This window comes from Podarcis pityusensis (assembly GCF_964106645.2).
Source record: "Podarcis pityusensis genome assembly, chromosome: 9".
Lineage (NCBI taxonomy): Eukaryota > Metazoa > Chordata > Lepidosauria > Squamata > Lacertidae > Podarcis > Podarcis pityusensis.
Window position 1 is genome coordinate 66651838 of NC_138034.1, and position 23645 is coordinate 66675482.

General features: G+C 45.4%; 1 protein-coding gene across 2 annotated transcripts in view; it reads right to left on the reverse strand.

The window, feature by feature from the left end:
• Nucleotides 1-23645, reverse strand: part of FRAS1 (Fraser extracellular matrix complex subunit 1) — a 369664-nt gene that overhangs the window by 42728 nt on the left and 303291 nt on the right. The window contains exons 38-53 of one of the 2 annotated variants that reach the window (XM_081020604.1): nt 22383-22534; nt 20973-21135; nt 20480-20612; nt 20080-20270; nt 19513-19666; nt 16846-17109; nt 15360-15548; nt 14663-14782; nt 12699-12875; nt 10491-10615; nt 9724-9864; nt 9067-9294; nt 8450-8563; nt 5007-5157; nt 2179-2338; nt 227-389 (exon numbers count right to left, since the gene is read on the reverse strand). In XM_081020604.1, the coding sequence (XP_080876730.1) occupies nt 227-389; nt 2179-2338; nt 5007-5157; nt 8450-8563; nt 9067-9294; nt 9724-9864; nt 10491-10615; nt 12699-12875; nt 14663-14782; nt 15360-15548; nt 16846-17109; nt 19513-19666; nt 20080-20270; nt 20480-20612; nt 20973-21135; nt 22383-22534 (2625 nt within the window). Of the gene's footprint in view, nt 1-226; nt 390-2178; nt 2339-5006; nt 5158-8449; nt 8564-9066; nt 9295-9723; nt 9865-10490; nt 10616-12698; nt 12879-14662; nt 14783-15359; nt 15549-16845; nt 17110-19512; nt 19667-20079; nt 20271-20479; nt 20613-20972; nt 21136-22382; nt 22535-23645 lie in introns of both variants that reach the window. The other variant, XM_081020603.1, reaches the window with a different exon arrangement.

Below are 23645 nucleotides of genomic sequence, written 5' to 3' on the forward strand. Positions count from 1 at the left end.
GAATGAACGAATTCCTATGCCCCACAAATAACCCAGAGATGCATTTTTAAAAAGAGCACACATTCTACTCATGTAAAAACATGCTCATTCCCGGACCATCTGCAGGCTGGATTTAGAAGGCAATTGGGCCAGATCCGGCCCCCGGGCCTTAGTTTGCCTACCCATGGTGTAGAGCATTCCACTGTGGATTTTTTCCCAAGGTGTGCAGCATTTTTCCTGAACCCACCTGGCCTGCATATTCCACGTAGTCCTGTTCTCCTGGCCGTGAAGCTGAGCTGGAGGTGGCAGTTCCCTGCTCTGTACGGCACAGAACAATAGCATATTGTTTGAGGTTACCCGTCCTCTTCACTGTGACACTGATGGAGCCTGCCTTTTCACTGACATTGTAGCTGGAAGAGAGAGAGAGAGAGAGAGAGAGAGAGAGAGAGAATGTGTTTTTTCCCCCCATGTAACCAAGGAGATGCAGCCCAGAGGCTGTGAAGTGCACAGAAACCAGTGGGGCTGAATACTGCTAAATTGTGAATTCATGTCCCACTGATTTCAGGGGCCTTTACACATGCTGAAGTCGATCGCTACATTCAGTTTGTATCGGTTTAATTAATTTCAGTGCATTTGCTTCCTCTCGTTCAGCGAAAAATGTGCAATCTGCCTTAATTAGGGTGATTCGCCATAATTGAATTGGCGTGATCTGACGCCGGGGAAAAAATAAGTAAATAAAAGCGCCACGACAAAATTCTTCTTGTCAGAAATCTAGTTAGTACCAATCTGGTTGAACAATGCATTCTGTAGTGTGTTGCTCCTTATCAGCTAATCAGATGTAAATATTATCTGTTGTAATCTGATCTGTGCGCTGCCTTGAGTTCCCCTTGGGAGATTAGGCAGGATAACAAAATATGTAAGTAAATAAAATAAATGAGCAAATACAGAGGCTGAAGTAAGACAGATCCGGCTGGTTCGTTCAAGACAGCAAATGGAAAGTCAACCTCATTTCTCCCCCATCCACAGCACACATGCAGACCCACCAGTCTTCATCTGGGGCAGGTGGCACAATGGGTCAGTGCATCTGGCTGTTAACCAGAAGGTTGGTGGTTCGAGCCCAGCCAGGCAGCCATCCTGCCTGCCCACCTGGTACCCCGCCGCTTTCCCTTCTTCTTGTCAATGACACATCTATTTTTCTGTCCCTGTACCTCATACATGTGTTCCCCTCCCCAAGCTACCCGCTTGGTTCTTCAACTCTACAGTCTCCTTGGGTTGCGAAGACTCCTCCAACCACCCCTTCCTGCTCCTTAACCCACTGCACATGGGCTATTTATTCCACACACTCCCTATCTCCTGGGTCTTCTTGCTGTTCGGCTTCCAGTTCCCAGTTCTCTCTGGCACCTTTGGCCTGGTCCCTGATTTCTGATAACAGCACAAAGCTGACCTCTGGAAGTTTCCCCTCATGTTTAAAGTGACCTCACCCCCCCTCCTGTTTATCTACCATATTTTTCGCTCTATAAGGCGCACCTTTTCCCCTCCAAAAATTAAAGGGAAATGTGTGTGTGTCTTATGGAGCGAATGCAGGCTCCATGGCTTCAGCGAAAGCAACGCGAAGCCTCCGGAGCGCAGCGGGAGCGCAGCGGGAGCGCTCCTGCTGCACTCCGGAGGCTTCGGGCGGCTATCCCTGAAGCCAGGAGAGCGAGGGGTCGGTGCACACTGATCCTTCTTGCTCTCCTGGCTTCGCTTTGCTGGAGAGGTGCTGTGCAGCTTTCCCTCTCTGTGCAGCGCCCCTTCAGCAAAGCGGGAGGAGAAATGGAAGGGGTCTGCTTCTCCTGCCGCTTAGCTGAAGGGGTACTGCGCAGAGAGGGAGAGAATTTTTTTTCTTGTTCTCCCCCTCTAAAACTAGGTCGGGTGCATCCTATAGAGCGAAAAATACTCTATATTCTATTTAAAATATTTATAGATTGCTTTTCTATTAAAACAACAGCCCAAGTGGCTTACAAACAATTAAAACGACAATCCTCAAAGGCAAGCAAGCTTCTAGCCTCTGACTGTTTGTGAACATTCCATGACATCACAGCAGCAAGGACTCAGCCAATGGCTGAAGCAGATTAAAGTTGACAGGCAGCTACTAGAATCTTTAGCATTCTGAAGTGTAGCATACCTTAATTTTCTGTGCTGCTCAGCTGAGTAGCTTACCTGGTGTGCTGAAAGCTGATAAGAGACCACTGGATATGGAAGGTATTGTCAGTGACCACACTGGGTTTGCTGTCCTTTACAAGAAACTGAAAACTGTCTTCTGTCTCTTGAGTCTGCTCCTCGTGTAGCACGTACTCGATCAATCCCAAGTTCACTTCCTCTGTTGGGAAGAGACGCCTCAATGAACTAATCTTCGAACTTAACAATTTTTGCATACGTAGATACCAGCTTCCCCCAACTTGGTTTCCCTCCAGATGTTTTTTTTTAAATGCTTTTTGTTAAGTTTTCTTTAACAGAAACAAAACAAAATAAATACACTAATGTTCTACAATCTTATGTGCACTTATTTTCTCAACGCACTATCGAGCATGGACTTCCCTCCCTCCCTTCAGAGGTTTTCATATTAATCTTTCCTTTTTTCACAGATTCTGAACATCATCCTATTCATGTCATAAGATTTATTTTAATCCTACTACAGTCTTTAAACTTCTACAATTATTAGGTATATACTCCACAAATTTACTCCATTCACTTCTGAACTTTGTTTCCTCTTGGTTACGGATTCTGTGGGTCAGTTTTGCTAATTCCACATATTCAACCATTTTTGTCTGCCACTCCATTAATGTTGGTATTTCCTGAGTTTTCCATTTTGGGGCTACTAAGATTCTGGCAGCAGTCGTAGCATACATAAATAATCTCTGATCTGCTTTTCTTATTTCATCTCTTATCAACCCCAGCAAAAATGCTTCTGTTTTTTTTGGGAAAAGTATATTTAAACAATTTTTTCAATTTGTTGTAAATCATATCCCAAATTGTTTTCATTTTCTCACACGTCCACCACATGTGAAAAAATTCTCCATCCTTCATTCTACATTTCCAACATGCTTTACTGATCATTCTGTACATTTTTGCTCGCTTGACAGGTGTTAAATACCAGCGGTACATCATTTTCATTATGTTTTCTTTTAAAGTAGTACATGCCGTAAATTTTAAACCTTCGTTCCACAGTTTCACCCAAGCGTCATATTCGATGTTATACCCAAAATCTATTGCCCATTTTATAATTACTTCTTTTGTCAGTTCATCTTTTGTGTTCCATTCCAGTAAAAAGTTATATATTTTCGATAACCCTCCAGATGTTGTTGAGACTCCCATTCCTGCTTTAGTAGAGCATGCTTTTGAATTATGGTGCTGGAGGAGACTCTTGAGAGTCCCATGGACCGCAAGAAGATCAAACCTATCCATTCTTAAGAAAATCAGCCCTGAGTGCTCACTGGAAGGACAGATCCTGAAGCTGAGACTCCAATACTTTGGCCACCTCATGAGAAGAGAAGACTCCCTGGAAAAGACCCTAATGCTGGGAAAGATTGAGGGCACAAGGAGAAGGGGACGACAGAGGACAAGATGGTTGGACAGTGTTCTCGAAGCTACCAGCATGAGTTTGACCAAACTGCGGGAGGCAGTGGAAGACAGGAGTGCCTGGCGTGCTCTGATCCATGGAGTCACGGAGAGTTGGACATAACTAAATGACTAAACAACAACAAAAGATTCTTGATCTTAGGGTCGTGGGTTTGAGCCCCATGTTGGGCAAAAGATTCCTGCACTGCAGGGGGTTCGACTAGCTATCCCTTGCGGTTCCTTCCAACTCTATGATTCTATCAGTCCCTGCCACCATGACCAATTTATTTATTTACTTAATTTATATACTGCCTTATACCCTGTGGTTTCAGGGTGGTTCACAGAATAAAATCAAGACATAAAACCACAAAATACATAATAAAAATAAAAACAACAACCCAATAGCCCCCCCCCCAGCATATTTTAAAAGGACATGGGACGTAAATCAGATCAACCAAAGGCCTGGTTAAAAAGGAATGTTTTTGCCTAATGGTGTATAATGAAGGTGCCAGGCGAACTTCCCTAGGGAGAGCATCCCACAGAAAGGGAGCCACTGCAGAGAAGGCCCATCAAGACATGATGGGAGCTGGAGTTGAACAACATCTGGAGGGTAGCAGGCTGAAGAAGTGATATAAGTCATAAGGATATCCTGGTTTCTGGATGTGGCTTGCAAATTGATATAAAATGTTTGAATAAAGCTAGAACGACACAAAGTACTACAAAACAGCCCTGGTGGATGTGGCTTGGACATGGCTCTGAGATTTCTCAGCCTCCTCATTCATTCATTTATGCAATTTGCATTCCCTTTCAAAAAATGCATGCAATGATGGCAGCAGGGCCTTCAGTCCCTCCTTGTGAAATTCAAAAGCCCCACTGTGTTGTTCTGATTTGTGGAATGTGGACGGGACTGAAAACCAAACACATGTTGAATTGGCACAAACCAAATTTAGACCGATTGGTTCTTCCCTGGCCTCCAACATACCGAAAAATAATAAAGGTAAAGGTAAAGGGACCCCTGACCATTAGGTCCAGTCATGGCCTACTCTGGGGTTGCGGCGCTCATCTCGCTTTACTGGCCGAGGGAGCCGGCGTACAGCTTCCGGGTCATGTGGCCAGCATGACTAAGCCGCTTCTGGCAAACCAGAGCAGCGCATGGAAATGCCGTTTACCTTCCCGCCAGAGTGGTACCTATTTATCTACTTGCACTTTGACGTACTTTCGAACTGCTAGGTTGGCAGGAGCAGGGACCGAGCAATGGGAGCTCACCCTGTCGTGGGGAATCAAACCGCCGACCTTCTGATTGGCAAGTCCTAGGCTCTGTGGTTTAACCCACAGCGCCACCTGCATCCCCCGAAAAGTAATACAGTGCAGTTAAAACTGTGATGAAGCACAAAAAAGGGCAAAAGTCTTTCCTAGCATTGCTTTCCTACCTTGAGTAAATGTAGTCACTGACACTCCCGGCTGCAACTTCTTCTCCACATAACCGTGCTCTGGCCCAGCTGTTATCTCATAGATCAGCTGTTTGTCGTCTGTATCAGGATCCATAGTCAACAACTCTTTCTTGGTGATCAGATTTTTTGGCTGGATTGAAGACACGAAGCCAGTGTTTACACATATATAGAGATGGTATCAACAGTTCCTGGGTCTGAGCCTGAAAGCTGGAACTAAGAGTTTATTCCAATAGATAAAGGTTATTCCCTTGGGCTACATTCGTAAATCTGAATGTCCATCCCTTAAGAACTGGTTCCGAAATCTACCCTTCTCAGAAGGCACCAGAGGAAGAGATGAGTTGCTTTGGAAGAAGAGGGAGGGAAAAGGAGGGCAAGGAAACTAGAAAGGAGTTCTGGAAAATCAAGGCTCCACTATGTGGTCAGTTAAGCAGTTTGATTGTTTATCTATTTATCCAGTTATTCTTACCCTGTTGCTCAGCCAAGACGATTAATAAGTTCAAACCCACTTGGCTGCTATGATGCCTGTATCTAGGAACACAGAAAGCTGCTTTAGGCTGGGACCACAGAGTCCATCTAGTTCAGTGTTGCCTACACGGATTGGCAGCAGCTCTCTAAGGTTTCAGGCAGGGAATCTTTCACATCCCTACCTGAAGACATTGAAGATGCCATTTCCCTATATCCACAGCAGAACATGTGATGGGAGGAAGCAGAAAGCAGGGTCCAAGGCTGGTATCAGTTTTATTGGAGAAGGAAAACTCTGATCCTTAACCTCTGCTGCTTTGCAGCCATACTCACTTGTGAGAAAGGCTTCGGGAGTCTTGTTGTCTGGGCAGCCCATGACGTCCATACACACTGCCCAGGCTTGTGCCCCAGGGAGGTCACTTTGCTGCTGCTAATGCAGCAAAAACAACGCTGGAGGCAGCATTTACGAGTTACCTGTCTCTGCAGCCACAGTAAAGGTAAAGGACCCCTGGATGGTTAAGTCCAGTCAAAGGCGACTATGGGGTGCGGCACTCATCTTGCTTCAATTGCACTCATCTTGCGGCACTCAATTGCTTCCGCCACAGAATCCAAATGGATGTGACCAGAAAACACCACCGCTTACAACAAAATCTAAACTACCAATAACTAACTTAGTTGGTCTCTAAGGTGCTACTGGAAGGAATTTTTTATTTTATTATTTTATTTTGTTTCGACTACGGCAGACCAACACGGCTACCTACCTGTAACTGGCTCTTGAAGGTTTGAACTTACACCAAGTAGGGTGGGAAACAGATGCTAGCACCAACACCTATCCACATAGCAGAGCTTCGAATTTATTTATTTTTAAAACGCACCTGCCTTCATTTCCACACCTTTTAATTGGTGACGGAAGAATTGCTTGATTAATCACAGCAATTAATCAACAAGCGCTTCAGGAACGCAAATGCCAATAGCAACAGAGTAAGACATCGGAGTGTGCAGGTCTACGGAGTGGGTGGGAAGGAACTGTGCTGTCAGGGACCTTAGTCCTGCAGCTTAAGATGGATGGCTTTGTTTAGCCACAGCTGCTGATGCAACAAGCAGTGGAGCCCTGCTCCATCCATCATCGCGGCTGGCAGCATTAAGGAAGAAACACAACTCCCCCTTCGCTTAAAGCACTCTTAACTCCAGAACCACCACCCCCGTTTTTTCAGTCAATACCACATGGCAAGGTTTATAGATTTCATGCCCCAGAAGATCTGGGCAATGAGGCACAGCTGTAAGGACAACCTGTGGGCATTTAATCATCAGTGATGCTGGAGAGTAAGCAAGGAGGCAAGATGCTTCTCCAGCATGCGTTTCAACCCACGTAACATTTGGTGTGGAAAAGCTCCATGCCAGGCCTGAAATAAAAGAGGAAAGATGGAGCTCTTCTCCGGTGAGTCGGGAAAAGGTATCTTCCGTTTGGAGAGGGGGTGCGTCAAAATGCGAAGTGCCCCCGCTTGAAAAAAGAAGTGCACACATTCTCATTTTCAGTTGACCGTAGAGTGAGTTTGGGGCTCGTTCAGAATGGGATTTGCCCAGGAACTTTGGGGCTACAGACTCCACTGGGCCAGGCAGCAACCCCAACCCCACAACAAAAAAGAAGAAGAGTTTGAATTTGAAATCCCGCTTTATCACGACCCTAAGGAGTCTCAAAGCGGCTAACATTCTCCTTTCCCTTCCTCCCCCACAACAAACACTCTGTGAGGTGAGTGGGGCTGAGAGACTTCAGAGAAGTGTGACTGGCCCAAGGTCACCCAGCAGCTGCATGTGGAAGAGTGGGGAAGAGAACCCGGTTCACCAGATTACGAGTCCATTGCTCTTAACCACTACACCACACTGGCTCTCAAAGGTGGGGAGGGCTCATAGTGCCAGCCTTGTCTCTAACAGGTGTGTCGTTCGCAGCTGGAATTATGGCGTTTGCCATTTTTAATCTATCTAGCAGATTCATATCCTGGCTTTCCACCATTTAGATCTTCAAAGTGATTTGCAAGCATGTTTGAATACTGTCTCAGTGGAGGGCTGGAGTGGCATATCCCATTTCACTGCCTGAGGAGAAACAGGAAGGTGCTTCCCTGCCCCTGCTGGAGCCTCCCTTATGTGGGTTCTGCAGCAGCGCCCATAAAGTGACAACAGCAGGTTCAAGAAGATCTCACGGAGCTCTTGTGAGAACTTGCAGAGCGCTGCGTTCTGGGTTTCTACCACCCAAGGCGGCTGCTTCAGCCCACCGCATGGGTGGACCAGCCCTGGCAATGGCTGACTTTCCACATAGAATCATAGAATTGTGGAGTTGAAAAGGACCACAAGGGTCATCTAGTCCAACCCCGAGGAATGCAGGAGTCTTTCACCCAGTGCGGGGCTTGAACCCACAACCCAGCCTCATGCTCTACCAACTGAGCTATCCAGCATAGAACATCTTCCACGTAGAACAAAGGAACAGAATATCTCGCCCTTCTCCTGATGTCTATGAGGACCCTAGTTGTCTTCAACATCACTGATTGACCAGCTACCTTTCCACAGTTAAACCAAGTTCAAGGCAGCTCACAGCATCAGAAAATTAACGCCCTTCACTCTTAACAGTTGCAGAAATGTAAACAAACTGCAAATGCTTCTAAACATTAGCCTAATGAAAACATCTAAATAAATATAGAATAAATTTAAGCAACCCCCACATACTTCATATTAAGTTTTAACAGGGATGGCAAATCCAGAAGTGGGGCAGGTAAGAATATCTGGGTCAGGAGGACAGGGCTCAAGCCCAAGTAGTCTTCAAATTATTTTTCCAATGCTGCTCTCAAGACCTGGAAAAGTTGCCCATTTTCTGTTCTGCGCCTCTGACACCTATCCAGTAGCCTTTCCCAATTTTCTCCATGCACCAAAACGTGTGACTTGAAAGCAAAGCAAACGTGAAAATCTACCTTGCCATCCATGTACTCCAGCCACTGCAGGCCCAAGTTTGTGACAATTCTTGGGGTTCCATCATCCACAGGAAGAATTTCCACTCTGAACAACTGGGGCACAGCAGTCACAAGCTGAGAAAACATTTGTGCTGTTATTTCGTAAAATTTAGATACCGTTTGAACGTAACCCCCGCCCTCCCTCTCGAAATATCCAGGAAATATTTCACGGGATTGATTACACCGTTTCTGCTACTCGCATTGCGTTCTGAGGGCAGAATTAGACTGACTAACCCATCATAGTTACACTGGCAGCAGAATTGCTGGACTGTATCATTTCAGACTGTCGGTAGGGAGAGCACACATTTGAACAGTCCCCTACGAAATCAAGGAAAACTAAGGCAGTCTCACAGCCAGCTGAAAACTTACAGGACAGGGAGAAAAGTTCTTAAGTTTTTCCCCCTTAACATGTTAGCTTTCTGTGGATATGGAGGTCTCTACCCATCACCTGCCACCCACAGGGAAGCGCTGAAATTTGGGCTTCTCAACCTGAAGTTGTACAAGCTACATACGATGCTACCGCATGTTAGCATGGACTCAGACTGAGCTCTTAAACCCAGCACGGTTTCCCCACCAACCTCTTTCCCATCCTCCTCCACAATGAAAAAGGGATTGGATCCGTCGGACGCAGTGAAGGTGAAGCGGTCCTCCAGGGAGTTGCTCCCGTCGTGACTATAACTGATCCGGTTCTGGAAGACATCCTCCATTGTGAAGGTGTGGGTCTGGCGATAGCGGTGCCCGTCGCTGGTCCGTTCGATCAGGCCATGCCGTGGCGGCTGCACGATCGTGAATGTGATGGATCTGGCCTGCGAGCAAGAAGGGAATGTGTGAAGGGGACCTGAAGAGCTGGGGTCAAGATAAGTGGAGACTATGCATGTGTGGAAACTCTTCCTCTGCTCCTCCCTTTTCAACCCCCTCCTGGTTCTGGGAGACAGTGGTGCAGGAGATGGTGGGGAAGCACTTGGACCTTCACTTGTTTGACGTGCCTCTTCCTCCTCTTCCTCCAACCCCTCTTTGCTCAGCCCTCCAGCTCTGGATCACCCCCTGCCTCTGACTCTTGCCTCCCGTCTGGTACAGGGCCCCCCATAAATCACTGCTCCCCTCTCCCGTGTCAGACTCCTTCCCTCCCTTTTCCTGGGGCACACTAGACCCTGACACAGGACAGTTCTTATTCCAAATGGATTCTGCAGAATTCTGCAGTGCTTCAAGGAGGAAAGACACAGAAAGGGCTTCACCTCTGTGTCCATGTCTGTGGCTTTAAGCTCAAACTCTGTGATGGTCTTCCTCACTCCTTCTTGCACCCTCATCCCAGGGCTCTGCACAACAGGCAAAGAGTCGTCTACCGGGTTAATGTTGATGTCAAAATTCTGGCTCACCTGCAGGGGAAAACAGATGAAGCGAAAATAAAAACCAGATCCCTATCTAGTGCGACTTCCATGGACAAACTCTGCCTGAGCATTTGGAGCACTCTTGAAATTTTGCAGGCGGAATTCAGTTGCATACTGGCAAATTCAGGTTCCATTTTGTTGTTTAGTCGTGTCCAACTCTTCGTAATCCCATGGACCAGAGTACACCAGGCACTCCTGTCTTCCACTGCCTCCCGCAGTTTGGTCAAACTCATGCTGGTAGCTTCGAGAACACTGTCCAACCATCTCGTCCTCTGTCATCCCCTTCTCCTTGTGCCCTCAATCTTTCCCAACATCAGGGTTTTCAGGGTCTTTTCAGGTTCCATACTTAAGTGGATTTGGCAATCTCTTACACAACTTGCCAACTTCCCCCTTTCCCCATAAAATTCGACTGAGTTACGGGAAAATGCCCTGGAAAATGTGGCTAAAATGATTGCTTTGCACAACGTTGACCAACCTTCCTACAAAAAAATCAGAGTGTATGCTCAATAAACAGCTGGGTTCGGATAACCTCCCTGCAAACTTTGTGCAAACAAATATGGATGGACGCCCACCTGAAGCTGACTTTTGCTAAGAACAAAAGGAAATCTACTCACTTCGTGTGTGCCATCGGAAACGGAGAAGGCAAATGTGTCAGAATGTTTCTCCTCCTCACTGGTATGGATGTACTGGATGTTGCGGGAGACCAGGTCTGCCTGTCTGAAGGAGCTAATCCTTCTGCCTAGAGTAGCAGGAAATGGCAGGGGAAAGAAAACAGCAGCAAGCTGATGATTCTGCAATCTTATGGACTAGAAACTTCCCTTAGAGAAACAAAACTGTTTAGGGCTGCCCTACTCATGAATTGCAATTGGGTAGATGAGTCACCTACCCCACAATCAACCCAAAGAAGAATGCAGAGTAGTTATATTTGTATAACTCAAGCACAAAATTCATTTGTCGTTCGGGACATAACCCTGGGCATATCAGTGTCCGAGGTGGGAAATCCAAACAGCACCCCTTCCCGCAGGAATTGCTTCCTCTACGTATGTGTGCACACACGCAAAAGCGGTGGAGAAGGGTTGGTATAGCACAAAGAGAAGGAACAGTTCTCCAAAGGCTGTCCAATTTTTATTCTGTCTCCGCCCATCCCATGTTAAGTATAATTGTATACTGAAATGGAAAATAACTCTGCAATGGGTCTGCATGCATACTGTGATGCATGGCATGGAAATTTCCACTGAAGCTAAAGAAGCGCTGAGAAGAGAGCCTAACAGATTAATAATAATAATAAAATTTTATTTATACCCTGCCCTCCCCAGCTCAGGGCGGCTAACACCAAATTCTGTGGGGCTGTATCATGGGACCATATCTTGTGCCTCATTCACAAGGCATCAGGATGTATTACACGTCTATGCATATGCTAATCTGTTGGCTTCCATCTTGGATGGAGTGACTCTTTGTTCTCAAGCTACTGGAGAGAATGGATGTGCTAATCTCTTCTCTAGGAAAACAGCCTCAGGCTAATGGAGGCTGGAATGAAGAAGAGAGAGAGCTTTGATTTTTAGCTCTGCGTGGAATATGTTCATAATCTAATATATTTTAGCTATGTTGGGATCAGTATAAGATAACATGCATCTATCTGAACCCAACTTTATTGTTAATAATAATAATAATAATAATAATACCGTATTTTTCGCCCTATAGGACGCACTTTTTCCCCTCCAAAAATGAAGGGGAAATCTGGGTGCGTCCCATGAGGCGAATGCAGGCTTTCGCTGAAGCTTGGAGAGCGAGAGGGGTCGGTGCGCACCAACCCCTCTCACTCTCCAGGCTTCAGGAAGACATCCGCAGCCTAGGCAGCCCTGCGGGAGGTCCCGCAGGGATGTCTAGGCTGCGGATAGCAGCCTGCTTCCCGGAGCGCCGGGCGCCCTGAAAGCAGAGCGCCCGGCGCTTCGGGAACACATCCGCAGCCTAGGCAGCCCTGCGAGAGGTCCCGCAGGGATGTCCAGGCTGCGGATAGCAGCCTGCTTCCCGGAGCGCCGGGCGCCCTGAAAGCAGAGCGCCCGGCACTTCGGGAACACATCTGCAGCGTGGGGAGCCCTGCTGGAGTTCCCCGCAGGGCTCCCCATGCTGCGGATAGCAGCCTGCTGCCCGGCGGGCGGGGCGCCCTGAAGCAGAGTGCCCCGCGCGCCAGGCAGACATCCGCAGCGTGGGGAGCCCTGCAGGAGTTCCCCGCAGGGCTCCCCATGCTGCGGATAGCAGCCTGCTGCCCGGCGGGCGGGGCACCCTGAAGCAGAGCGCCCCTCACGCCGGGCAGACATCGGCCAGCCCCACAAGCTCGGGGGACAGCAGGGAGGCGCAGCGCCGCCATCCCGCTGTTCCTTGACCTTGTTCGGTTTCCCCGACCTGCTTTTGGGGGGGAAATAAAGGGGGAAATTTTTTCCTTTATTTCCCCCCAAAAAAACTAGGTGCATCCTATGGGACGGAGCGTCCTATGGGACGAAAAATACGGTAATAATAATAACTTATACCCCATCCATCTGGTATAAATGTTTGTTTTGGGTCAACCTCTGTGAGTAAAACTTTTGAACCATATTTTCCAGACTAGAGAATTTCTTATTTCAAAGAGTCAGTTTTAATTCACTCAACTGCTTCCAAACGCACAAGATTAATAACCGCAGTAGCACAGATGGGCTTTCCCCAATGGTTAATGTTCCTTCATCGGGGGGAAATATTGCCAACCCCTGCCTTAAAAGCTCCCTTAAAAGTCTTGTCAAGCGCTTGCCTTGATATTGCTAAAAAAAAAACAGTGAACATTTGCAAACCTGGTGATGCAGAGTGCTCTAGGTGCCCCAACTGGGGCTGCTTAGTAATCCTGTACAGGAGATCACTCGGCTCGCTGTCCTGATCCACAGCGGACAACTCGAGAGTGGTGATCTTCTTCACCGAGTTCTCGTCCAGGGCCAGTCCTGTGTTGACAATGACGGATGGTGGCAACCGATCTTCTGGGAGAATCAGAGGCAAAATGATAAGACCAACAGCTTCCATTCTTCTGTTTTCCTGCCTCTCAAGAATAGTCTAAACTAGGCTGCTATCCAGTTAAAGAAATCTTAGCCAATTGGTCATATGCGTTTTAGCATATCAATCAGTTAAATTTGCATACATTTGGCATCATCTGAGAACAGGTGTTTCCTCCTGAGGAAAAGGAAAAGGGGGACTACGTCTTCTAAGATGGTGTTTGTCATCTCCACTTTTTATATATACAGTGGTACCTCGCAAGACGAATGCCTCGCAAGACGAAAAACTCGCAAGACGAAAGAGTTTTTCGTTTTTTGAGTTGCTTCACAAGACGAATTTCCCTATGGGCTTGCTTCGCAAGACGAAAACGTCTTGCAAGTTTGTTTCCTTTTTCTTAAAACCGTTAATACCCAGGGTGCATTGCTTGAAGAGGTGCAGTTGCGACTTGACTTCGAGGAGCAACTCATAGCACCGTGCTTCGCAAGACGAAAAATTCGCAAGATGAAAAAACTCGCAGAACGAATTAATTTTGTCTTGTGAGGCACCACTGTACTTGCATTAAATATTCCAAAGAACAAATTAGAGAATCCTTTTATAGTTTAGCAAACAGTTTTTAGCAAATTAACCGATTTAAATGCTGTACTAGAGCAATGCTACTATTACATAATACTGAGCTAAATGGACTCAGCATAATGCAGCTTCTTATATTCCAGGAGGTGGCTGACTTTACTTCCTTGGACATTTTTAAGCATGGCCATCTGTCATGTATGATCTAGCTGAGATTCCTGCATTGCACGTAGATGTTCCTTGCAGTCCCTTCCACCTGTACCTTTCTATGATTCTATGATTTTGAACAACAAGACAGGGGTGCCCCAAGTGATACCCCCCAGATGTTGTTGGACGTCAACTCCCATCAACCCCAGCCAGTGTGGCCATTGGCGAGACTCAGCGAGGATGGGTGTCTCAGCTCAAAATCATATTGAGATCTCCACTTTGTCTATCCCTAACCTAAAATATCAGGGGATAAAGCACAATTAACCTGTGAAACCCTCCTGACTAATGTCATGGTAACATGTATATTACTTACTATTAGGGAAAATAAGAACATCAATTACTATTAAATGAGATGTTGAGGCTATGATGTTACAGAATTATATCCCCTGCCTTATTCTCTTAATGGCTCAGAATCGTTCCCCCCAGTGCCGGATTTACATATAAGCCAAACAAGCTATAGCTTAGGGCCACACTCTCTTGGGGACCCCCAAAAATTTTAAAGGGAAAAAGCCTGGGATGTACATTTCCAAAATAAAAGATAAAAACAAATAAAATAAAACCTACATACAGCAACAGTGTTTTGTGTTGTGAAGGCTCCTATGATGTAAGTAATGGGCCCCGCCTGCTAGCCTGCTCCCTAAAATATCACTGCTTTGCTCATTTTTATATGTAGGGTGCCTACATTCTGCATGGACTGGTTGCAGGGCAACATGTGCAAATGGCTTTAGATACCTATTAGGTCCATAAATTACCATATAGCATATATTCAGCACAAAAAACAGCAACAATTTGTTGTTGACAAAGGACTACTGGACATATAAAGGGCCCCATTACCTTCAGGAGCCTAGGGCCTCATCAAACCTAAATCTGGCCCTGCTTCCCCCTCTGCTGAAACCATGTTCCCTCCTTAATTTCCTTGTTTCCAGTTAACAACAGCCAAGTTGCCTTCCTTGCCAAAGAGAAAACGAGGGTTTGCAGCAGAACCCCTTGGCCTTACCTATTACCCGAAGTGTAAACGCCTGGTCCACCATTTTGTTTCCTTCCGCATCAGCCACATCGAAAATGAAAGCAAATGTCCCACCGGGATGCCCTTTCTCGTGGCTGTACTCCACCTGTCCTGTGGGGAGATAGAATGAGAATGAGCTTGTGTTACTGTCTTCTTCTTCTTCCCCTAATTTTTTATTGGTTTTCCGCATTTATAACAAAAAAGACTTTACAAAACACACAACAAAGAAAAACACTTTACAATACAGTAAGCTAAACGCAGAAAAAGAATTATTTCTTCAGATATCTAATTCTCATAACATTAATAACAGACTTCCTCGCATCCCCTCTAACTGAATTTCATTCTATCACCTGTATGACAGTTCTCCAAATTCATATTTCTAATAATATTGACTCCTAACATGTGTTACTGTCTTCTTGCTGTCTGTGACTAGCAGAGACACCCAAACGACAAGAAGTCAAAGTAATTTTGGGCAGGGTACATTATGCTGGTGTAAATGATCCCTATTCCAAACTCTACTGAGGAGCGAGACAACTACCCACTGAGCCAGCACTAGCCTGGCAGAGGGAAAACAAACCTTTTTAGAAATCCAGTTTTGTACTAAAGCATCAATCTGGGAATGTGAGACTCAAGTGAACACACATACACAACGGAACTCTCTTGTGGAGCAGGGACTGGGAGTGCTCACCTTTATTTAAATCCGCCTGTGTGAAGCTTTTCACTGGTCCTTTGACAGAGATCTGATCAAGGAAATCTCTTTTACGGATACGCAGAACTCCAAGCACAGGGTCTTTCTTCATGATGTATCTGATAGCCAGGTCATCCGAATCTGAGTCTGTGGCCTTCAAGTGCTGGTCTGTAAGGACTGCCACAGAGCCTAAATGGCAAAAGAAAGTCAAATACCTGCTATTCCTCCTTGCAGAATCATCCTGAATATAATGAATGAATCTTTATTTGCGTCAGCCATCGGCCATAGCAATAAAACAACAATATGCATTATACAAATAATAGAAATAGAAAGTCAATTATATAAAATACATTTTAGGGTTTTGAATCAATAGTCAAATAGTGGATCTTATTCTGATTGCCCCAGCTATAAACCTTGCAACCTTTGCTGTCACCTGCTCATCTTGATCTGCCAAGAGAAAGGACACAGTGGCAGTGGTTGGGCAACCCAGAATGGACAATAAAAGAGGGTCTCATTCCTCAAGTCTTTATAAAGAGTGCAAGCCAGAATATAATGTACATCTCTGTGGTATAACCACATTCATCCTAGATAAACAGGGATAACATCCCAAAAACATCCAGATAATTCGGAAGTTCGGATAAACAGAACTGTTGTTTTAGATGAGGGGGAAGGGTAACTTGAATGAAGGGCCACAAATGGGAAGGGAGAACTAATATTTGTAAACATTTAATAGTCTACAGGGTATTCAATGTGAATTGTATGTGCTAATAGCTAATAGCTTATTTGCTATTGCCCCTGCCTCTTTCTTGACCCTACTTCCTCCACTGAAATTTACATTGGCTGCATCTGGACATTGAAATAAGCTTAGGGTAGTTTACTTGCTTATATAGGGTCACATGCATTGAAATGGTAATAATAGCAGTTGAGCTGTACACAAAACCATGTTGCCTTTGCCAAGCAAATTTACAGTTTAAGCTATGGGCAAATCAGATCAGAAGGAGAGGCCAAATGATGCAAAAGAACAAAATATGGGAGAGGCAAGGTGTTACCAGAGGTATAGTTAAACTTCAGAGAAAATCTTGCATAGGGCATAAGTCATGGGAGCATTTTGAAGGCAGAAAATGGCCAATTGGGCAAGAAAGAATTGCAGGCTTAAAACTACTTGAATAATTATTCCCTCTTCCTAAGGGGACCCTGAGAATTGTAGCTCTGGGACAATGAGCTAAGAAGGAACTCAAAGAATCTCTCAACCAGACTACAGTTCCTATTTGGCTCTATGAATAAGCTTTTGCTGTTGAAATGATATAAAACCATAATACACATATAGTGAGTTACAGTGAACATAGGTACTGGATCTTCCTTTGCACACAGAATGTATTGCATTTTTAAAAAAGTTTTTATACAGAGAGTTAAGTTCTGATTGTTCATTTGGCTGTCAGCATCACTACCAGTGCCACAAAAAGTGCGGCTGATGCCCACCCCTTACCGGCAGAAAGTTGCAAGCCCCTGTTCACAACTAATCTGGGTGGCTCCGACTTGGACAACTCAATGGAAAACTCCACCTTCCCAGTCTGCGTGTAGAGGCCGTCGGAGAGTGAAAATCTGAACTCATCAGACTGGACACTGAAACTGCCCGGTGTGTAAATGATTAGTTCATCCAGGACATCTTGGTAGGTGAAGGTAGAGCCCTCGGACAGGGTTTGACCGTTCTCCAAGGGATCCAGATGAGACTGTCTCTTGCGGAGATAACCTGAGAATAAGGTGAACACACCTTTTATCATATGTGGTGGTTGTGTAAGGTAATAAAAGAATTATGGGAAATGATATATAATGATTTTTTAAAAAATGCTTAAATTAACTTTGGTAACAAAAAACAAAACAAAAACAGAGGCTTTTCTACTAGGAATTGTCAGTGCTGATATTCCAAGGGAGCAGAAAAGACTCTTTATGTATGCGACGATGGCCGCACAGATGCTGTTAGCCCAGAGATGGAAAGAAGATAAAGTCCCTACCAGAAAAGAGTGGCAAATCAAATTATTGGACTATGCCGAAATGGCAAAACTGACCAGAAAGCTCAGGAACCAAGAAGACGATGACAACAACAATAACAAAAAAATTATTACTTATACCTCGCCCATCTGCCTGGGCCTCCCCAGCTACTCTGGGCAACTTCCAGCAGGAGATTAAAAATACATTAAATACAAAACTTTACATTAATACATTAAATACAAAACTTTAACAAAGAACAGGGAAAAATTATAACTTATCTTGGAGACCACTGTAAGCAGATGGAAACATTAGCAGGATTGCAATAACACTTGTAATGTAGCAAGTACAATGGAGTTAATAAAGTTATATAAAATGTGGACTTTTGAAAAAGATGCAGTAGAAAAGGTGTAATAAATAGGACCCATGGAGGGGAAGGTGGGAAGTTCAGAGATTCAGAAGAATCTTTTAACTGTGGATGTGTATGGTTGTATTGTAATAATTTTATATTCGTAAAATCAAATAACAATTATTTGGAAAAAAGAAGAGAGAATAAGGTGAACACAACTGAGTTAGGTCCTGCAGACTACATCCTTCCCACTTTCCCATGTCTCAATTGTGCTTCCTACCATCAGTGCTATTCATCTGTAAAAAGAAGGGCCGGAACTCACCATGAACACCTCCCTCTTTCTCTTAGAAGGGCAATGGCACCCCTCCCCCAAAGAGGTGCCGGAACTGAGTTCTGGCGTGTTTCCCCTGAAAAAAAAGCTCTGCCTACCACTGTTACTCATTCCTCAATCAATGTTTGACTAACCTATGGAATTAGCTACCAGAATATGAGGCAACAGTCACTAAGAACTTAACAGCCTTCTGAATCAAAACAATGGCTCATCTAGTCTAACATCCAGTGGCCAACCAGATGCCAGAAGAAAACCCATAAGCAGGACCTTAGCCCAGGACCACTCGCAGCGCGAGGCTGAAAGAGGATGTGGCCGGGGTCTCTCCCAGCCTGACGCCATCCCACCCTGACGCTGAGGGGAGTGACTAGGAGGCCGGACCGCAACCCAGCCCCACTCGGAAGTGGACCCGATTTCCAGAGAGATTAGATGTGACCATACTTTGCCCGTGCTTTATCAGCTGCAATGAGCTTGAGGATCCTTTTAGAAACACTTGGGTTTCGTTTAGCTTGGTTTTGGCCATCTGAATGAAGAAGGTGAGACTCTAAGCCAGCCTTTCTCATCCTGTGGGTCCCCAGATGTTGTTGAACTACAACTCCCATCACCCCTAGCTAGCAAGGCCAGAGCTCAGGGATGATGGGCGTTGTAGTCCAACAACATCTGGGGACCCACAGGTTGAGAACTGCTGCTCTAAGCCATGGGTAGACAAACTAAGGCCCGGGGGATTAGTATCTCCCATGCATGAATGTTGTCTCTTATGTATATATCATGGATAGGCAAACTAAGGCCCGGGGGCTGGATCTGGCCCAATCGCCTTCTAAATCCGGCCCGCGGACGGTCCGGGAATCAGTGTGTTTTTACATGAGTGGAATGTGTGTTTTTATTTAAAATGCACCTCTGGGTTATTTGTGGGGCCTGCCTGGTGTTTTTCCTGAGTAGAATGTGTGTTTTTATTTAAAATGCATCTCTGGGTTATTTGTGGGGCACAGGAATTTGTTCATCTCCCCACAAAAAAATATAGTCAGGCCCCCCACAAGGTCTGAGGGACAGTGAACCGGCTCCCTGCTGAAAAAGTTTGCTGACCCCTGCTAAGCCAAGGTTTTGGGGGTTAAAAATAGAAAGAGCTCTGCTGGATCAAACCAAAAGCCTATCTAGTCCAGCTTTCTGTTCTCACAATGGCCAAACTGATGGCGACAGGAAGGCCAAAAGCAGCTACTGAATTCAGAAATGTATAGCCTCCATGAATTGGTCTAATTTCCCTTTAAAGGCATCCAAGTTGGCGGCTGTCAACAGCATATCTTACAGCACTCAATGTCATAGCTTAACTGTCTTCTATGTAAAGAAATACTTCCTTTTGTCTATTTTGAATCTTGCACCAGCTTGGATGGCTCCATGTTCTACCATCATCGGACCGTTTGCTTGCTGGGAAAACCCTAAAAAAAATAATTCGAAGTGCATTTGCTCAGCAATATCAGAAACTTGTATCTTACCGTAAGTGGGTTTCTTGGTCACTACAAAGACCAGTTGGTTGTCTGGAGTGTCCAGGTCTTTCATGATCAAGGATGAATTTGTGATCACCACCCCTTTGGTTTCCTGTACTTTGACAGGCTCCACCTCCATTTCCGGGGGCTCATCATTTAGACGCTACAATAACACAAAGACGTTTGTGGAAGACAGTGCACTCATGCAATGCCACAAAGATAAAGGGGTGGGGGATAAGAAATGCAACTAGAAGCTGCAACATCTGATGATTCAAAATCGGTTTTGCGAATGTAAACACATACGAACAGCTTCGGCTGAATCTGGAACTCTGTTTGTGTGTCCAGGTTTGTTGGGTAAATCTGATTGGCAACTTAATTCTAAGTTTCTAGAACATTAAGGTATCACAAACAGCATAAAACATACCAGCAATGTGAATTAATATCCCATATTAATATTTGTGGGGTTTCATATATTCAAACTAATCACAAGAGAGGTTTCAGATTTCTAGTGGATAATGCACGCATCCTCTCTAAACTCAACAGGTTTTATGAATCAAACCCAACAAGTGAGCTCACCTTGATGGTGATGTTGACACTGCTGGTTTCCGATTGGCTGAAGCCATCGCTGACATAAAAGCTAAAGGTGTCCGTGGATGGCTCAATACTTTCGTGGACGCTTTGAAAGTAATAGATATGGTTCTCTACCACATCTTGAATTGAGAACGAGAGGTCTGAGCTTGCAGTGTGTCCAGGACCAAGTCGCCTACCTGCAAACACAGCATTGCCAATAGGAAATAATACTTTATTTTATTTTAAAATGGTACCACGCTTTCAGGCAGAAAGAGAAGACAAATGATTTTTTTGTCGCTGCTGTTTTTCAAAGATTAAGTGGGATGCACTGCGGAGCCTCATCTGCCAGTGTTTATTTTAAGATTCAAAGGAGCCACCTTTCCGTTTTTGAGGGTTCCAAACTTACCCGTTTTGGTGTTTTCAATGTACCCATATCTTGGGAAAGATGTGATTGTCACCACTAAGCCTTCCTGGGCAAGATCGGAGTCAATGGTTAGGGAGTGGTGAGCTCTAAGTGGTACCCTACCTCCTTCATCCACCTGAAAACACAAAAGCAAAACTGAGGTTTACATCTGAAGTTTGCTCTAGCAATGCTGTAGCTGATGTACTGCCGTTCCACTCCTGGCCTAACACGTGCAAATTTTAATAACATGGGGGAAAGGGCTGGAAACAGGAAAATCTCCCCTCTTTGACATCAGCTCCTTCCTAGAGGGCTGAATCAAGACCAGGCAGTGGTCAATGGGAAATATCTTGCTGCATGAGACCCTGAATAGTCACTACCTTCCTTCTAAGTCCCATTCAGAATTTAAAATGGAGGGTGTTTGCAGTCCAGCCTGTGATAAGCAATGCTCCTCTTACAACTTTGAACCTGCACCCCCAAGTCCCAGCTGTTTACGCACCACAATATGGTCAGCAAAAGTGATGATTGGAGGCTTGCTCTGGCCAGCCGTGATAGTGATGGTGAACATCTGGCTGTCAAGCCGGTTGCCGTCCTCGTCGAAAACAGCAAAGTGGAAAATGTCGGTGACTGGCTGACTGAAGGCCTCAAACTCTGTGAGGTATCTGCACAGGAAAGGCGAGAGGAGTTGAGACGCAGTGACAGCCAGATGAAAGGCTTTCACATCGTGTGCTTAAGAACCTTTCTGCAACAATTTAATCTTCGCCACTGTCTTATCTGCTTGGAGGGAAGGAGAAAATGACTCGCACTTCCTTGTTACTGAGTGAGACAAACCAACTGGGAAAGCCGTGGTCTAACAACTCCAGAAGAAGAGGCAGAAACAACAAAGAACTGGATCAGAGGCAGGAGACAAGTTGTTTTCCAGATGAACTACAATTCCCACCATCCTTCACCACTGTCCATGCTGACTGAGGCTGATGAAGGTTTGAAGAGCCACAGGTTCCCCATAGCTAGATTAAGTTTTATACAGCAGGACTGGGGAACCTGTGGAGGGCAAATATAAAATGATATTTGACTCTAACTCACATCAGCATAGTCAATGGCCAGAGGGGGAATTGGAAGCTTTCACTTCAGCTTTTTTAAGAAGCCACAGTTTCCCATTACATCTGAGCTCCATAAACTGTGGCTTGTTAGAACAGTACAGGATCAAATTGTATTCTGATCCCAGTGCATTCTGAAACCATAGTTTTAACAAACCACAGTTTTCAGAGTCCAGATGCAATGGAGAATGATGGTTTGATTCAAAGTGGCTGTGAACATTTCCAATTTCATTCCCATGGCTTTTTGGGGGGAATACATGAGCCCAAAGCTCATTTATGTCTTCCCATTATGCCTATAGAGGCCCCTGTCTTTAACTCGCTGGAAAAAAATATTGCTTTTCTTCAGTGCTAAATTATACTGTACATCATACAATGTTAGAGGTAATGTTGAAAAGAAGGATTTGGAGTCCTGAAATGCTGTCTGCCTTAGGAGACGGGCACTTTAGCAAATAATTTCACTAGCCATATTCCCCTCAGTTATCTTTTTTTCCAAGTCCAAAACCACCCAACAGCTTAACACTTTCTTTAAACAGAAAGCTTCTCCATTTTCTCTTCCTGCTCTATCCTTCACATTTATGCTGGGAGAATAATTTTTATAAGCTTTGTTTGTGAAGCGCTTATTTGCAGTAGTAATTCAGTCCACAAAACATGAAAAGATCGGCACTCAATCATTAGACGTTCTGCGAGACAGGCTATAAAAGTATTGTTGATGTTCAGTGCCTGTCTTCCCTGTAGGTGGCACTGTGGATTTCTGAATGAGCAGGGAGGGTTTAGGGTGCTTGGAAGAATTTTGCAAATCTCCCCAGGATTACCTGATTCTTTTATTGTTGATGTCTTCCATTGTGAAATTATAGACCTCTGAAAACTCCTGAGAATGTTGTCCGGGTATTATCCGTACCAGAGTTCCATACATGGGAAGGGAAATTAACTGAACCCTTATCTTGGAATCAGGAGAGTTATTATCCTAAGGAGAGAAGTGAGACGAAAAAGAGCAGGAGTTAAGTCGGGCTAAAATGAGGGGAACAAGACCAGGTGGAGAGCAGAACTCTTGTCATTTAGAGTATACATGATTTCTCTCCCTCCTCATTTAAACAACCCTGTGAGGTAGGTTAGGCTGAGAGACGGTGACTGCATTCAAGGTCACTCAGTGAGCTTCACAGATGAGTGGGGATTCGAACCCTGGTCTCCCAGGTCTTAGTCCAACACTCTAACCACTACACCAAACTGGCTTCAACCATTTGTTGTTCAGGATGAGAACAGAAATCGCGCAGCAGCAGCGTGGTGGCAGCGGGAAGCCCCTTAGCTAAAGTGGTACCTCAGGTTAAGAACAGGTTTCAGGTTAAGAACAGACTTCCAGAACAAATTAAGTTCTTAACCCGAGGTACCACTGTATTAAATGTTAGGCAAAATCAGAGGAATTCTGCAATGTCCCCCTCTGATTTGAATAATTTCATGCAAAAGTTAACTTATTCAAGGATTGGGCTGCCTGGGCATGAAACTGTCTCACACAGTGTAAAAACAGTCCTGCCTGTAACTGATAGTACATCTCCCATGTTAGGTAAAGGTAAAGGGACCCCTGACCATTAGGTCCAGTCGTGGCCGACTCTGGGGTTGTGGCGCTCATCTCGCTTTATTGGCCGAGGGAGCCGGCGTACATGTGCCCAGCATGACTAAGCCGCTTCTGGCGAACCAGAGCAGCGCACGGAAACGCCGTTTACCTTCCCACCGAAGTGGTACCTACCGTATTTTTCGGACTATAGGACGCACCGGCCCATAGGACGCACCTTGTTTTCAGGGGGGGAAATCAAGGGAAAAAAATATTATTTCCCCCCCCCCCGCAGCTCTGGGAGCAGCGGACAGGCTGCACGCAGCCTGTCCGCTACTCCAAGACCTTCTCCCTGCTTTTGCGGGAGGTGGCGGAATTCCCCCACCTCCCGCAAAAGCCCACAGGAGCCCCGCGCGACTCCTGCGGGTTTTCGACCAGGAGGGAGAAGGGACTGAAACGGCCAGTCAGTCCCTTCTCCCTCCTCGGGGAAAAGCCCCCAAGAGCGGCGCGCTCTTTAAAGGGTGTGCGG